Source organism: Triturus cristatus, chromosome 6, assembly GCF_964204655.1.
Source record: "Triturus cristatus chromosome 6, aTriCri1.1, whole genome shotgun sequence".
NCBI classification, from domain to species: Eukaryota; Metazoa; Chordata; class Amphibia; order Caudata; family Salamandridae; genus Triturus; species Triturus cristatus.
This window is the reverse complement of record NC_140589.1, coordinates 1,635,568,931-1,635,586,464: the sequence shown is the minus strand read 5'-3', so window position 1 is coordinate 1,635,586,464 and position 17,534 is coordinate 1,635,568,931. Positions and strand designations below refer to the sequence as shown.

The 17,534-nt window shown below is 47.1% G+C and overlaps 1 protein-coding gene across 1 annotated transcript in view; it reads left to right on the top strand.

Annotated features, from left to right (window-relative positions):
- DYNC2LI1 (dynein cytoplasmic 2 light intermediate chain 1) overlaps positions 1–17,534 on the top strand; it is a 330,466-nt gene that overhangs the window by 194,884 nt on the left and 118,048 nt on the right. The window contains exons 6-7 of the mRNA XM_085612784.1: positions 4,980–5,166; positions 13,020–13,088. Coding sequence (XP_085468910.1) covers positions 4,980–5,166; positions 13,020–13,088 — 256 coding nt within the window. The remainder of the gene's footprint in view (positions 1–4,979; positions 5,167–13,019; positions 13,089–17,534) is intronic.

Below are 17,534 nucleotides of genomic sequence, written 5' to 3'. Positions count from 1 at the left end.
CCCTCCAAAGCCTTAGTGGCACAATCGACAAAGTCAGTCCAATCCTGAGACTGGATTTTCTGGGTGTTCCTGAACAGCAACCTGTACTGTTCCGTGGTTAAGCCAAACCTATCAATCAGTGTATTCTTCAGGACTTGGTAGTTGTTTGCATCCTCAGCTCTAGTAGTGAGGAGCTTGTCTCGCCCTTTACCTTCAAAGGAGAGCCACAGTATAGCTGCCCACTGACTTTGGGGGACGCACTGGACAGTGCAGGCCCTCTCCAAAGCAGTTATCCACTTGTGGATGTCGTCCCCTTGCTTAAAGGGGGCACTATTTTACTCAGGTGTCTAGTGTCTATACCCCTGTCTTTCTCTCTAAGGAGAATGCTGCCACCAGTGGGATCTAACCCACTTAATTTCTGCTCTCGGGCTAAGGCAAGTCTTTCTTTGGCGAGGGCAAGTTCTTCCCGCTCGATCCTCAGATTGACTTCCCTCATCTTCGCTTCATGCTCCCTTCTCTGAGGGGACGTCATTCCTCTCTGAGAAGATGCCTGAGAGACATGTGTACGAACAGATCTGTTAGAGCCTCTGGAGAGAGACCTAGCTCGTCCGTTCCCAATGTTAGGCCTGCTTGAGCGTGGGCCCGGGGCTCCCCCAGTTCCACTCTCATGCCTGCTTAAGTTGGTTCTCGTAAGCCTGCCGACTACCACTGGACCTTTGTTTGCCTCGTCTCCTGATAACTCCTCCTCGTCTTCCTCCTCTGTATGGAGGTCGAGGTCTGGGTCACCAAGGGTTCCCTCTAAGGGAGGCATGTTCCCATCAGCATTGGGGGGACCTGTGTTAGAGGACCTCCTGGCATCGTACGTCTCTAAGAGACCTATCAGAAATGCGATGGTAGGGTTAGAACCCTGGTTTAGCTTCCTGGAGGCACACAGTTGTCTCATCTCCTTGAAGCTAAGAGCTGCATATCGTGACACGACCTGTGGAGGGTCACTGACCACTAAGGGAGTCTCCGCAGACTCTCCGTGGACCGACATGCTTCTAGTGAGGTGTAAGTGATGCACCTACCTACACTATTTGTTTACCTACTGATCCCTTGCTAAGAGTTGTAGTCAGGGTGTGCTAAGCCCTGTTACGCTACAACAGCTGGTTCAGTAGAACTCAGAGTATTCTAAGTTAAGTTATATGTACCTGGGTACTTATGTGATCTTTAACTTTGATATTCTTAGGATACGTGTGTGGTAAAACAACAGCAAGCTCAAATCCCAACCGCTGCTCACCAATGTGAGAAGTTGGCCTGATATGTAGTGCTCACTATTCTAGTGATCACTGTGTATCATTCCAAACGACCCTTATTGATGATTGGTTGTAAGTCAACCTTTTAGACCAGCTATCCTAGTAGCGTGGATACGAGCAGTCTTTGGGCTAAACTCTAGAGGGCGTGTTAAGCCAGCTGTTTACCATCACCTATACCCCTTGAACGTCAAGTGAAAGGACACCACACAAGTTGTTATGAAAATAAAAGATATTTATTTATAACAAGACTACCCTGGCTCTTTATGAGTCAGGGAGCTAAGCACACTACAAAACTCTTGGAAAATACTTCAGTTGCACAATTTACACAAATGCCCGAAGGGCACGAGAAACCATCTACGCTAACAGTGAAATGCGAGTGGTTAGAGTCTGGAGTTACTGATTCCGGAGTGATCCGATCAGTGGGACTAAACGAAAAAGGAACTGGACACTTGTAGAGCGAACCTGCGATGGAGCACCGAAATGCTCGAGTTACCTAGCCCAGAGGCTGCGGCTGCGTGAGGTTCGGCAAGATGTCGGGAGTCCTCGTTGTAGTCTCAGGAGCCTGAAAGAAGAAGTTGCTGGCAGGCGACCAGTGTCGATGTTTCAGCGAGATCCAAGCCTGGATCGGTGTTGAAGGAAACCTGAAAGCAGAGGGGACTCAGTTCTCAACCGCTAGCCAGCGATCGTGTGGGTACCAGGAAGGTACCGGCTGAAGTCACCTCGACCAGGTGAGTGGATGACGTCGGACTCGGCTGTTCCTCGGACCAGGAGGCGCGGCGGCGACCAGGATGGAGGGCGAGCTGTCCCACGAAGGTGTCTGCTGTCGATGATGCTGGGCCCAGGAGTGGGGCAGCAGGTCTTGGCAGTGGCAAACCCACGCGGGGGAGTCAAGATGGCGTCTGAAGTGGACCCGGAGGGTCCGAGGTACTCCTCTGTTGAAGGGGAGCAAGAGCCAGTCTGGAGCAACCAGACCAGTGATGAAAAACAAACTATCGTGGTGCGTCGTGAAGAGGGCCACAAGCCGGTCGGCGAGTGGTCGGACAACGCGGTGAACAGCAAGGAGCAGAAGGGCCCCCACGCAGATCTCGTGGATGCTGGGGAGGCGGACTTCGGTGCTGGAGCCGCTCAGGGTTAGGGCTTCTCAAACCCTAGGTACACTCACTCGAGGGTCCCTCGGTGGGCGTGTTAGATAAGCGTCGTGCAGGTTCTGAAGATGGCCGGTCCCGCAGGTCTCGTCACACCTACGAATCTCAGCTGGGCTGACGATGTAGGTAGAGGTCAGAGATGGCAGGGAACCCGGGTCTCGTCGAGCTGGGCAGTCTTGATCCGTGGGAGAGACGTACAGCAAACCGCAAGCGCTTAGGTGGTGCCTGCTGGCGCAGGGTGGCTACTCCTTAGCCACAAGGGAGAGTCTTCAGAAAAGTCAAGAGTTCCTTTCGTGGAAAGTAGTTCAAGATTCAGAATTATCCAATTTGGGAAGGTGACCCGCTCCCACCTTTATTCTAGGAAAAAGGGGCTGGCCTGTGACTAGGTCCTACCTATGGGTGGGACCAGGAGGGGGGTGGTTACACCGCTATCCTTTGTCCGGCTTCGCCCCAGCTCAGGGGCTGGTGTGCCCCCGAAACTGGTTTGAGCCGGGCTATGCACAGTGAGCACCGGGGCGCCACTTGCAATCACCTTCCTTTCAGCCCTACCTACCTGGGATACACAAACCCTGTCTGGGATGGTGCTAACACCGCCTTCGACAGGAAACCCTTTGTCCAAGCTCCCTTCGCTGGAATGTCTCCCAGCAGCAGGAGGTCAGACTTGTGTCTGGTGGCAGCATCCATTTTGTGATGCTGAGGCTTGAGTCAACTTTAACCGGGGTTCAAGGTTACTTCCATGTCGTGCCCCTCTAAAAGGGGGGAATGCTAACCCCGTCGCCAGAATTGGCGAGGGGTTCGTATTCCAATTCGTATGACACCTTACTCGACATGTGTAGGTGATGCGATGCCAAAATTAGCAAATAACCGCAAGGATTATAATGCATTTTAAGGTAGTTGGCCCGCGTCACCATGGAACGGCTATTTAGGACTTGGTTCCGCAAGCCGTCGACGGACTCAGCTCGCGCCAGAGCACCGTCCCACATGATCCCCAGCACTCTGCCTTCAGGATTGATAAGGCCTGCCATAGGAGTGACTGATAGGAATCCATGTGTCCATTTTAGGGTTAGGTATAGGAATACTACACCTACAGCAACGGGTGATTACACCACCTTGCCCCAGCTGTCGTGCAGCCAGTTGTGTCAAATTTGGGCGGCCATCCAGGGGTGGCATAATACATGCTGCAGCCCCTGGTAGGCACTGGGTACACCGATGCCCTGGATACCTGTGGTATGCTGAGACAAGGACTGACAAGGCGGCCCAGTTCCAATTAGTGGATGCACCTAATGTACATGTGTGTTAATTTCGAGAGAGAACAGCTAGGCTGTGGGTCTGATTGGCAGGCCCACAGCCAGGGAAAGTCGTAAACCAATGAAGCAAAAGTAAAAAATCTGGGTGATCATAGGATTGCAGACCCTACTCTCCTACACAAGGCTGCTGTGGTGGCATTGGGGGTTAGAGTACCATTTTTGGCTAGGTTGTGATGTGGGCGTCTGTGCATATATTCATGAAGCACTACTGCCTTGACTGCCATGTCCAGTGTAGAGGTCACTTTGCCCTTTCGGCCCTGCATTACTTTATAGTCTGAGTCTACTCCTCCAGACTCCCCTCCTTTATTCTAAAGGTGAGAAATCTGCAGTTAAAAGTATCCAATAAAAGAACAAGTTACTTACTTTTGGTAATGCCCTTTCTGATGGATACACTATCTAACTGCAGATTCCCCACTGCCCTTCCTCCTCCCCATTCTGTGGAGTGGACACCTGAACATTATAATAAAGTCCCAAGTAAGGAATCCGTGCATTGTCATCAGCAATTTGTGATATGCTCCAGGTCTGAGGGCGCGGAAGGAGACATCTTGATGAAACTGTCAGTTTACAGGGGTTGTGCTTAGAAAACGCTCTGCTCTATCACGTCCGGGGCAGTATGGAGTCAGTACGGAGCCACACAGCATCACCTACCAGTGCATAGGAGCATTACTGGAAAATGTCTCCTGATCTAGGGCCTGACTTATAGTTTAGCTGACCGGGATACTCCGTCACATACATGATGGATATTCGTCTGCCGTATTACGAGTCCATTATATCCTATGACACTTGTAATACGGCGGACGGGATAGCAGTCACGTTTGTGACGGAGAAACCCGTGAGCCAAACTCTAAATCAAGCCCTTAGTCTGGCATCTGGGAGTATTCCAAAGGTGAGGAATCTGCGATTATTAAATGTAAGTAACTTCTTCTTTAGGACATCCACTGTTTTCTACTTTTCTAAGAACATGTTTAAGGTGCTCTTAACGTTTTTTCTAATGAGCCCCTCTTATAGAATGAAGTGTTGTTTCATGCCAGATGAGGCCACTAACTATTTTTGCATCGGCTGTAAGAGGAAGAACTGTGCTAGCAGTAGTCTTTTGCACTGCTCTGGTATTTTCATGGCTTATGTGGTCTATTGAAAAACTGGAGCAAATAAATACTAATCTTTATGAAATGTTGCTCTAAGAATGTTTTTCGCCATTTTATGTTTGTTCGGTATTCCAAAGCTAATGCAAACTTTTTTTCGCTTTCCTGCAGGGCATTCTCAATAGTTCTTGTTTTGGATCTGTCGAGACCCAATGAGCTGTGGTCTACCATGGAAAGACTCCTGCAAGTCACTAGAAAGCATCTGGAAAAAACATTAACTGAATTGGGGAAAGCAAATTCCAAATTGGCAAATGAAGTTAAATTGAAGATGTGCCGATCTCTGCCCAAAGACCATCCTGTAGGTTTGATATTTTCATATATATTGTGTAGTAATAGATGTACAAATAGTTTGCATAAAAGAACATGCAAATTTGTACCATGCAAGCTGAACGTTGAAACGTTGAATTATGTCTTAATTACCTATGCATGCAACGCGACTAATAAGAGTTACTCTGAATGCTTTGTACACAGGCACTTTACTACTTCTTGGGATCATTCATTGGCATTACACAAGGCACTGTAGTGATTTTCCATGCCTTGCATTTTAGGCAGTCAACGCCAGCTTGGACGTAGCTATCAATCGTTCAGTAGTTGCGGTGGCATCAGAGGGCAAGGCATGAGGGCTCCATTGTATCCCGACCATACCTGTCTTGTGTTACCAAACTACACAATGGGGCATTTTGCTTGCTTGCGTGAAGACCCCTGGTACCGTTGCCATGCCAGTGAATGCCAGGTAGGACAGGTACACGTTACCTTGGGAACATTATACGTTTAGACTGCTTGATTTGGCAGATAGCTTTGCTGTCTGTCATTTCCACTATGTTCTGTTTGTCACCCCTGACTTCCACATCTTAGCGATCCGCGTTAAATGTGTTTACCTTTCAGCCACACACACCAGGCACCCCTTTTCCAGAATTAGTTTCTCAGCTGTCGGGTAGGTCCATGGATCCTACATCAAGACGAGGTCACTGTGTAGTCACTCGAATGAGTGTGGCAAGTTTAACCTCTATGCTCTAACGGCCCCTGTTCAAATTATGGGTTGAGTGGTATCTGTCGGTCAGCCGTTGGTAATGTTGATGGTACAGGAAAAGGCATAAATTATACATCAATACAAAAACGACCTTTTACATAACACTAGCTATGTCTTTTTCAATATTAAAAGCATTTTAGTGTCCTTCTACCACACTTTGCGTGGTAAATAGAGTTGTGAGGTCGGTCCCTACGGTACCATAGAATCTTGTGACATTCCCTTCTTCGACAATGGGTCTTCCTTCCCTTCTTGGGTCCAGGGCGCAACAGCTGTTGAAGGAGCACGGGCACAGTAAGCACCTCACTCCATCAGCAATGTGCACAGGCCGAGCTCCGTGGCATTGTTCACCACTGGGAGATGAAGGGGTACAATTTGAAACGCCAAGTCGCAGACCGAGATGGAGTATTGCAAATTGACAACTTCCATGAAGACGGAAGAACTACAGTGCACAGATATCGGGCAGGTGTTCAGTAATCATGTACTTCTCTTAATATCAACACGCTTTCATTCGCTTAGATCTCTCGGGTTAAAATGTTAGCCATTCTGGTACTTTGAGTTTTGTGTTTTAATTATAAATTCAGGACTACAAGCGCAAGAGCTTAGAAGGAGTTTCCTTATTGGATGCCCCATGTTAGCCTAACATGGGACAATTCAAAACAAATAGAATATGTAATTGAGACTACTTGGCATAAAGGGCAGGGAAAAAGTGGATACAATTGGGAGGCACAAGCATGGCTGCTAAATAGATCCATGAACAGTGGGATACTTTCAGCAATTTCTGGCTTTTTGGCCTGTAGCCTGTTTCATACTAGGAATTTAAAACATATACTCGTAATAGTGACAGCAAAATAACAGGTTGCCAAGTGCAAAGATTTGTTGGCTGCTAATAGCGTGATGGTTTGCACATGATATACAGCTACATGAGTATAAGTATATCAAAAAACCAAGCTGGCATGTGTGCACGTGGGTGGGTGTCTTGGAATGCGTTTTCTTTGTTACAAAAACCATTCCAAGATGGCCACCTATGCGTGCGCCTGTGTAGCGACTGTCCGATTGCCATCTCGGAATGTATCTTGTCACTAAAAGAAAAACAATTCTAGCATGGCAACCAGTGCATGGCAAACGTGCTTATGTTCGCGCCAGAAGCCGTTTTTATCTTTTGTTTTACTTTTCAGATTGCAAAGCAAACCAGGATTTGCAAAGCAAGTAACTCTGCCACTGCTTATTACTGGCGAGACCAACTCGATTTACAAATAACAATTCTTTGATAGTTTTCCCAAAGTGCCAATTAGCAGCATTGTATTAAACCGCTAACGTATTTGAAAACCTTTGTCAAATAAGAATTTCAAATCAGAACCCTAGAGCAACTTTACATGAAACATGAAACACCCTGATGGTCAAGATCCACTTAACTGAAATCCTGAAACATCTGCAGGAGCGAAGTGAATCTTTCCAGTCCCCTGTTCTATTATCCAACCGATCTTTACTAGATGCTGGATTGTTTGGACAGAGAATATGAAGGTGGAAGGAAGAGAAGAAAGGCGGATGTTTTCTTGGTCAGCTGGAATGCTGCTAGCACCCTGCCTCTGCTTGGTGCCTTCAGTCTTAGGATGAATCAAAGTTACCTCAGTTTTGAAATTTCTACGCAAAGAAATGAAGAACAATTAAATAGAACCCACTTTTGGATTCCAATTGACATCAGCTCTCTACTTTCAGTGTAACAATGGCATAACAGTCAGAAGTTACTTTCACAGATGTTGTGTGGGTTCTCTATATGAAAGTGCCAGGTTCAGTTCAAATACTTTTTGCATCATAGTTAAGCATTTCCTCATTGCAAGTTCTCTAAAGCTCCAGTAGTGTTCCTTCTTAAACACAGAAGATTTCACTTTGAAGAAGAACTGTCCTCTTTGCTTCAGAATCTAAAAACAGGTAGCAGCTTGTCCGAGGCTACTTAAATCAAGAAAATGATCCTCCTTAGTGCACTGACCTTCTCTTGGGGAGGCCTGTTGTGCTTGAGGCAGAATTCACACCAAAAGGTTTGATGCTCTCAGATCACCTCAAGGAGCTTCTGTGGGTCTTTAGCACTCCTACGAGCTGCACTTTCCAAGCTCAGAGCTAGTACTCCAAAATCAGAAGTCTTCAGAATTTTGAAAGCTGGCGAGAGCTGCTCACAGGCTTCCTCTCACACGGATGGCTGAGAAGCCATGCATTGAACTTATGCTTTGGTGCAGTTTAAATGGGGCTACACCCAATATGGAGGCTGCATCACATGACCGCCCAAGACCTCTTTGCTGCAGCTCCTGAGGTCTCTGCAGTTGTGCAACATGCTCAATATGAAGGCACTGTTTTACCTGGCTGGTCTAAAAAAAATCAATGGGAACAGAATATAAGTCTGGGGTATAATGAAATATTTTGACGCCAGATAGTCCAGCCTCATAGGGGATGAAGGGTTATAATATGGGGCTAGAGAAGTCCCTAACAGATTATGGCGGAAAAATGTGAGAATTCTGGTGGGCACTCAAATGGCAATACACAACACTGAGTGACTCAGGACTACAAGCTCAAGTCACGGTGCCTCCCTATTGGAACATGGGAATTACTGCAGAGTGCCATGGACGACTCATTAGCTCCTGATTCATATTGAGAAATGAAACCAACTCACTTTCTGTATGGCTCCTGAACAGGCTTGTGTGTGGGCACAAATCTGAGTCTACTCTTCAATACAAAATGTGATCTACTTTTCACAGAATCGGGGTCAGGCTTCACAGTCATCCTTTATTATTTGCACATGGCATAGTAGATGTCATTTCAACATTTCATCATGAAAACGATCTGTAAAGCTACCCTGTTCTTTGACTACTATTGCTACAGGCAGAAACGTAAGAAAGGAGTTTTAAACCTTCATTGTAAAAGCTTTAAGGCAGCTCCCTACTATCAGCAAACCTAGGGGGGTAGGTTGGGTGATTATTGTGCCCTTTATGGCTCACTTGGAATTCAAAGGTCTTGAATTGATTCCTCTTTAGGACAGATGTACCAGTCATTTTGAGTGCCTTGAATTAGTGAAATCTGCTGTCCAATTTCTGATGAGAACTGTTAGACCTGTAAGCCTTAGGGTGATCTTACCCCAAACATTTTGTCTACATACTCTCTGCTTGCTGAAATTCATTTTTGTAGACTTTAGGACTCTGTGCACTTTACCGCTGTTAACCAGTGCTAACATGCTTGTGCTCACTCCTTAAAACATGGTAAAATTGGCTTGCACCTGGTTGGCACCTTTAATTTACTTATAAGTCCAGAGTAAAGTGGTACGATATGTACTCAAAGCCTGTAAATTAAATTCTACTGGTGGGCCTGCAGCACTTAGGGTGCCACCCACTTAAGTGGCCTTTTAAACTATGGCCTGCCCTTGGAGCCTGTCTGCCGTTTTAAACTGTCAATTCGACCTGGCAGAATAACCCCTTTGCCAGGCCCAAACCTCGCTCTTCAATTAAATATACGTCTCCCCTTAGAGTAGGATCCAAATAGCCAATAGAGCAGGGTGCATTTTATTTAAAGAGTTGAGGTATTTTTTATTTACTTATCTGTCCCCAGTTAAGTGGTTTACAATATACCCAGGGCTGATAAATTCAATGCTACTAGTGGGCATGCAGCACTTTTTGTGCCACTCACTTAAGTAACCTCTAAAACATGTCTCAGGCCTTCCATTTGCAGCCTGTATGCAGTTTTAAACTGCCAATTTGACTTGGCAAAATAAACCCCTTGCCAGGCCTAAAATTTCCTTTGTATTACATAAGTCACCCCTGAGGTAGGCCCTAAACAGCCCAGGGGTCAGAGTACATTGTATTTGAAAAGTTGGACTTGCACGTTTGAGTTTTATGTGTCCTGGTAGTGAAAAACTCCTACATTTGTTTTTCACTACTATGAGGCCTACCTCTCCTATAGGGTAACAATGGGTTACATTATTACATTTAATAAGCGTTTGTTTCAGAGCAGATACAAATGTCATGTTTGCTCTCTAAAGAATTGTAATTTAAAACCCATTGTAATGGTAAAGTCAGATTTTACGTAACAATTCTGAAAAAGTGACTTCTAGAAAGTTGGCATTTTCTTGTCCTAGCCTGTATACTGGGTCACATGACCTTGATTAGCATGATAGTTGACTTTTGTGTATTCCTAGCAGACAGTGAGGCAAAAGGAGACTAAGTGTTGGCAGTATGGTCCATCCTGCCAGGATGGACCATCCTGGCAGGATGGACCATGCTTTCTGGCGAAGCTGTTCCACTTACATTTAAAGGAGCTGCCTCAGCACTTTCACTAACAACTTCACACTAGCCTATTGTCACCCCAGACCCCTTAGAACCTAGAGAGGGAGGACAGGAATTCTAGAATCATCTTGGTGGGGGGAGGGTGACTCCAAGGTCTAGTTGGCTGGCTTCCTGTTCTGTGCTACAGGGTAACAAAGAGCTCTAACAACTTGAACCCTGCATCTGGACCCTGTCTGAATTGAGTCCTAGCCTCCAAGTGGAGTCCACCCAGCCCTGGACCCTTGGCAGTGGAGCTAAAGTGCCCAAACAGCCTAAAACCTAAACTTGGGACTTAGAAATTTTCCAGCCAAAAAGTGCCCTGTGAACTAAGAGAAGACCAGGACGTACCTGCTCACTGAGCCGCCCAAGGTGCATCGCTACATTCTTCTCTGCAGCAATACATTCTGTTCAGTGGCTCCTTGCAGAAGGGGTATCCGGCCTCCTGGAGCTCTTGTTGGCCACAGCCTGCAGCTTCGTCTCTCTGGAAATGTTCAACTTCCAAAAAAGAGACTGAGGGTATGCTTTAGATCTTGGGGAACGGGTTACTCCATCACAACGGTGACGGATATTCTGTCAGGTGAAATATAAATCCCTATATAATATAATGGGATTTATATTTTGGCTGAAGCGATATTCATCACCTTTGTGACGGAGTAACCCGTCCGCCAAGTTCTAAATCAGGTCCTAAGTTCTAAGGTAGACATTGTCACTGCAACTTTGTTCAGTGGCACCCCGATGATGACGCCTCTTCTTCAGGCTCCGCCGGCTGCCTTGCCCAACTGAACTTTACATTATCAGTCATTTTTCTTCAAAAATTCTTCTAAGTCTGAAGGTAAGCGGATACTGGGCCTAATCTACCTCATGTATCTGAACTGTGCTCCATCACGGCTGGCCATAATGTTTGACATTGCTGTCGTCTCGCAAGACCAGATGTAAGCTGTTGGCATTTTGATCTATTATGCTCTAATTTTTACTAAAAACGTTCAAAATTCATAACTTTAGTTCTTCTGATTGAATTTTTGTTGTTTTGCTGTCATATAATGTATTACATTTTACTTTATTTCTCTAAATTGGTGTGGGATTTTTCTTGTGTTGTGTTTCAACTTTTTTACTTCTTGAGTGCTACATAAATACTTCACACATTGCAGCAAAGTTAATCCTGATTTCTTATGTGCCAAGCTACCAGAGGGTTGAGCACAGGTTAATTTAATGAGTTTTTGTGGGTCACCCTGACGGGGATTGTGGCTATTGCTTGAGGACGGCTCATACTCACCTCAACCAAAAACCCAGTTTCTAATAAGAACAGATTAATATTATTACTGTTACTGTTGGGGCTTTATGCTTTGTGTGACATTTAAATCGTCGGGGACGATAAACCCATCTGTCTTTATGAATAGCAAAGCCAATCATCAAACCAAACATAACCTTCACCATAAACATCTTGTCAGGCGATAATTACAGCAATGCAAGACCAAGTACTTCCCTCCCATCCGAAGATTCATAACCCTCATTTCAAAGTATTTTTTGTGGAGATGGTACAACAAATTATTGCGAATATAACTGATGCATGCCAAATACCGCATCTCACTTCCATCTTTCATCCGGTTTTGTCCTTTCACATAAAGAGGGTCTTTCTTTGCCTCAGTTTGACTTTCGCCCAGTGCTTCCTGAAACCTTGAAGCTTTTGCTTAGAAAGGGCAAATCTTTGGAGCTTCATCTCAGCCTTGTCCCTTCGTGGGTGGTCAAAGTAATTGAAAAATGTCATGTGATTTCTAGTCTCACATTCTCTATTGGTAAGGTCCATGTTGAAGGTGGTCATAGACCTCTGCCAAGAGGGACAGTTCAGCCGGAACAACTAGCCTTCACTGTACAAGAATGAAGCACCTCCAGACATGTTTCTACCATATATAGAAAGTGATACAAATAAATTCCAATTCTTACCTCCAACAAAACCGGATCAAGCCAGTAACACTGAATTCTAAAGAATCCGATGTAAACTAGTTTTCAAAGCATCTTGTTAAAAAAAAAATGTTCAGTATCAAGTGCATGTTCACAGGTTATGAATGGAGGATCTATAATGCCACTTCAACCCATGTAAGACTCGGGGGCATCACCCCACTAAGTACAAAAAGAAAATGAAAATGATAATAACGCAACGTTAAAAATGTTACGTTATTATCATTTTCTTTTTGGAACCAGCCAGGTTGGGACGGGGCGGGTCTTGCCTGGGAGAGGGAGGAGGAGTGGTTCCAGCTGCACTTAAATGTGCAGGACGGTTTTGCCAGGCCTCCCGGGCCCGCCACACCATCTTGCCCTCTTTCAATGTTTTCCACCCGGGCTTCATTACAGCCTGGGTGGAGAACATGCTTAGCCTCCCAGTCCCCGTCTGAGCACGAAACCACCGCGCTCAAACCGATCATAATGTTGCCTTAGCAGTGCTGTGATTGGTCAGCGGATTCCAGGAGGCTGCCTGCTCTCTGTTCCTGCTTGGAGGAGGAGAGGCGGCGGCTGGCGATCAGCGACGATGAGGTAAGTTTTTTTTTTTCTTTCTAACTCCCCCTTCCCTCCCCCGAACCCCCACCACCGTTCCCAACCAGCCGCTACTGGTTAGACTTGCTCCCTCATTGCAGATCTTCAAATCCAAACTAAAGAATGGCCTATTAAACTGCCCTAATAGCGCTCACTTTATTCGTGCCAATTACATTACCTTGCTGATAATATTGATGCTCCATTGCACTACAACTGTACTGCTACTCAGATATAATAGTTGCACCATTGCTAGACGCATAATGTTAAATTCTTCTCTGTTGTTGACAGGATCGGGAATTAATTGACCCATTTCCAGTACCGTTGGTGATAATCGGAAGCAAATATGATATATTCCAGGTATATTTGAAATATTTTCCTGTGGCTTTGTATACTTAATATCTTTCTATAAACGTTTCTAGGAAAGATGCGAATGTGCGTTTCTTCTTGTGTGTTCTCTATTGTTAACTATTGTTTTAGACTGCTTTAGCTGTCTGCCAGAACTATTTTCATAAAGAAAAATAATTCAAGAAAAAATATACATAGAAATGGGGTTTGGAAGTGGAAGTTGGAAGCATCATCTACATATTTTACCAGCTTACAGAACATTCATTTGGTGATTAGAGTGTCAGACATTAGGAGTGATGGTACGTTTTCCTTATCTCTTAACCCATCTTGGGAAGGTTCTAGCATTGACAGGCAAAGGAGTCTCTCTCCAGCACAGCTGCTTCGTATTGCACACCGGCCTTCCAAGAAGATGGGAACTCTTGTGTGCGGTGTAAGTGGTGAGGCTGGTGACAACAACATACCCCTGCACACTCCTGCCAACAGAAGGCGACTGCAGCGGGTATAGACAACAACCCAGCCCTGCACACTCCTACAGACAGAAGATGACTTCAGCAGTTGGTATAGACAATGACGCACTCCTGTACACTCCTGCAGACAGAAGGGGACTTCAGCGGTTGGTATAGACGAAACAGCCCTGCACACTTCTGCCAACATAAGGTGACTTCAGCAGATGGTATGGACAACTATGCAGCCCAGCACACTCTTGCTGGCAGAAGGTGACTTCAGCAGCTGGTATAGACCACAACACAGCCCTGCACATGCCTGTTGACAGAAGGTGACTTCAGCAGCTGGTATAGACAACAACACAGCCCTGTACACTCCTGCAGACAGAAGGTGACTTCAGCAGCTGGTATAGACAGCGCCGCAGCCCTACACACTCCTGTCCTAGAAGGTGACTTCAGCAGCTGGTAAAGACAGCGCCGCAGCCCTGCACACTCCTGTGACTGAAGGTGACTTCAGCAGCTGGTATAGACAACAACACAGCCCTGTACACTCCTGCAGACAGAAGGTGACTTCAGCAGCTGGTATAGACCGCGCCACGGCCCTGCACAGTCCAGTGACAGAAGGTGACTTCAGCAGCTGGTATAGACAGCGCCGCAGCCCTACACACTCCTGTCCTAGAAGGTGACTTCAGCAGCTGGTAAAGACAGCGCCGCAGCCCTGCACACTCCTGTGACAGAAGGTGACTTCAGCAGCTGGTATAGACCGCGCCACGGCCCTACACACTCCTGTGACAGAAGGTGACTTCAGCAGCTGGTAAAGACACGCCGCAGCCCTGCACACTCCTGTGACAGAAGGTGACTTCAGCAGCTGGTATAGACAACAACTCAGCCCTGTACACTCCTGCAGACAGAAGGTGACTTCAGCAGCTGGTATAGACCGCGCCACGGCCCTGCACACTCCTGTGACAGAAGGTGACTTCAGCAGCTGGTATAGACAACGACGCAGCCCTGCACACTCCTGTGACATAAGGTGACTTCAGCAGCTGGTATAGACAACAACTCAGCCCTGTACACTCCTGCAGACAGAAGGTGACTTCAGCAGCTGGTATAGACCGCGCCACGGCCCTGCACACTCCTGTGACAGAAGGTGACTTCAGCAGCTGGTATAGACAACGACGCAGCCCTGCACACTCCTGTGACATAAGGTGACTTCAGCAGCTGGTATAGACAACAACTCAGCCCTGTACACTCCTGCAGACAGAAGGTGACTTCAGCAGCTGGTATAGACAGCGCCGCAGCCCTACACACTCCTGTCCTAGAAGGTGACTTCAGCAGCTGGTAAAGTCAGCGCCGCAGCCCTGCACACTCCTGTGACATAAGGTGACTTCAGCAGCTGGTATAGACAACAACTCAGCCCTGTACACTCCTGCAGACAGAAGGTGACTTCAGCAGCTGGTATAGACAGCGCCGCAGCCCTACACACTCCTGTCCTAGAAGGTGACTTCAGCAGCTGGTAAAGACAGCGCCGCAGCCCTGCACACTCCTGTGACAGAAGGTGACTTCAGCAGCTGGTATAGACAGCGCCGCAGCCCTACACACTCCTGTCCTAGAAGGTGACTTCAGCAGCTGGTAAAGACAGCGCCGCAGCCCTGCACACTCCTGTGACAGAAGGTGACTTCAGCAGCTGGTATAGACAACAACGCAGCCCTGCACACTCCTGTGACATAAGGTGACTTCAGCAGCTGGTATAGACAGCGCCGCAGCCCTACACACTCCTGTGACAGAAGGTGACTTCAGCAGCTGGTATAGACAACGACGCAGCCCTGCACACTCCTGTGACATAAGGTGACTTCAGCAGCTGGTATAGACAACAACTCAGCCCTGTACACTCCTGCAGACAGAAGGTGACTTCAGCAGCTGGTATAGACAGCGCCGCAGCCCTACACACTCCTGCCCTAGAAGGTGACTTCAGCAGCTGGTAAAGACACGCCGCAGCCCTGCACACTCCTGTGACATAAGGTGACTTCAGCAGCTGATATAGACAACAACACAGCCCTGTACACTCCTGCAGACAGAAGGTGACTTCAGCAGCTGGTATAGACACGCCGCAGCCCTGCACACTCCTGTGACAGAAGGTGACTTCAGCAGCTGGTAAAGACACGCCGCAGCCCTGCACACTCCTGTGACAGAAGGTGACTTCAGCAGCTGGTAAAGACAACAACGCAGCCCTGTACACTTTTGCCGACTGAAGGTGACTTCAGCAGCTGGTATAGACCGCGCCACGGCCCTGCACACTCCTGTGACATAAGGTGACTTCAGCAGCTGGTATAGACAACGACGCAGCCCTGCACACTCCTGCCGACTGAAGGTGACTTCAGCAGCTGGTATAGACAGCGCCGCAGCCCCACACACCTGTCCTGGAAGGTGACTTCAGCAGCTGGTAAAGACACACCGCAGCCCTGCACACTCCTGTGACAGAAGGTGACTTCAGCAGCTGGTATAGACAACAACTCAGCCCTGTACACTCCTGCAGACAGAAGGTGACTTCAGCAGCTGGTATAGACCGCGCCACGGCCCTGCACACTCCTGTGACAGAAGGTGACTTCAGCAGCTGGTATAGACAGCGCCGCAGCCCTACACACTCCTGTCCTAGAAGGTGACTTCAGCAGCTGGTATAGACAGCGCCGCAGCCCTGCACACTCCTGTGACTGAAGGTGACTTCAGCAGCTGGTATAGACCGCGCCACGGCCCTGCACACTCCTGTGACAGAAGGTGACTTCAGCAGCTGGTATAGACAACAACGCAGCCCTGTACACTCCTGCCGACTGAAGGTGACTTCAGCAGCTGGTATAGACCGCGCCACGGCCCTGCACACTCCTGTGAAATAAGGTGACTTCAGCAGCTGGTATAGACAACGTCGCAGCCCTGCACACTCCTGCCGACAGAAGGTGACTTCAGCAGCTGGTATAGTGCTCAGTACTGAAGTTGCATCTGCAATGCTCTCTGGTGCCAGATGCCACCAAAGCTGAATTTGTTTCAAATTAGCGTCTACTGTGCAAAGTTTAAAGTATTTGTTGAGAGTTTGCAAATGATCAGGGCAGCAGATGTCAGGCAACCATTTTTCAGCATCGTGATGGTTTCAACATCACAAACGTCCCCGTGAGGTGCTTGCTGCATGCTGTAGAGGGAAGGGGCTGTATTCAAGCCTGCCTGCCACAAAGCATCTTTGGATTCACATCGGGGATTGAAGTTGCATTTTTTAAGGAGCCTTAAAAACTGGATGAACTGATTTCTATTGACTGCAACAATGCAACGCGTGCAATGCAAACTTTGAGCTGATTCCATGAGCATCAGAGAAACAGTGCTTCTTGTTTCAGAGGAGCTTGAGGTCCACCATCCTCTTATTCCTTCCTGGTCCCGCTAGACAGCCTGACGAATAGATTGGCTACCCTCCCATCTCAGCATAACGCTACCCATGAGAGGGACTCACCTGGGAGGCGCCTGATGCCAGCATCATGTTTAAGACCCAGAGCTAAAGGAAACGCTTTTAGGTGTCCCCCTCTCTCTGTCTCTGGGGGCAGAGGCTTCACTGTGCCGTCAGGGGTTAAACCTAAGTCTTCCCAGTTTAAATCTCCAGCAGCAATAGACTGGGGATATCAATTCAAGGAGGTGGCAGAATACGTTGCCAGCGCAGTGAACTGGCTCTGTCCTGTGAGAAAAGTGTTTTTTTCTCAATAGTGCCCTGCGTAAAATTCTTTTGGACAAATGCCCTTTCTTCTCCTGCCATCTCTGAATGAACTCTATGTCCGCATTCACACAACGCACACAGTAAGTGACAAAAGCTGTTCCATTCAAGAAGTGTATTGTATGTTAACAGATTTAGAAGAGCACATACAAATCACATATGTGTTTAAATTAAGCATAAACATACCCTAGCTAAAATAAGGCAATTGAACAAATTAAACTGACATTATATTCGACCATTGTTTATACTGTTGAATGTATCAATTTTGCA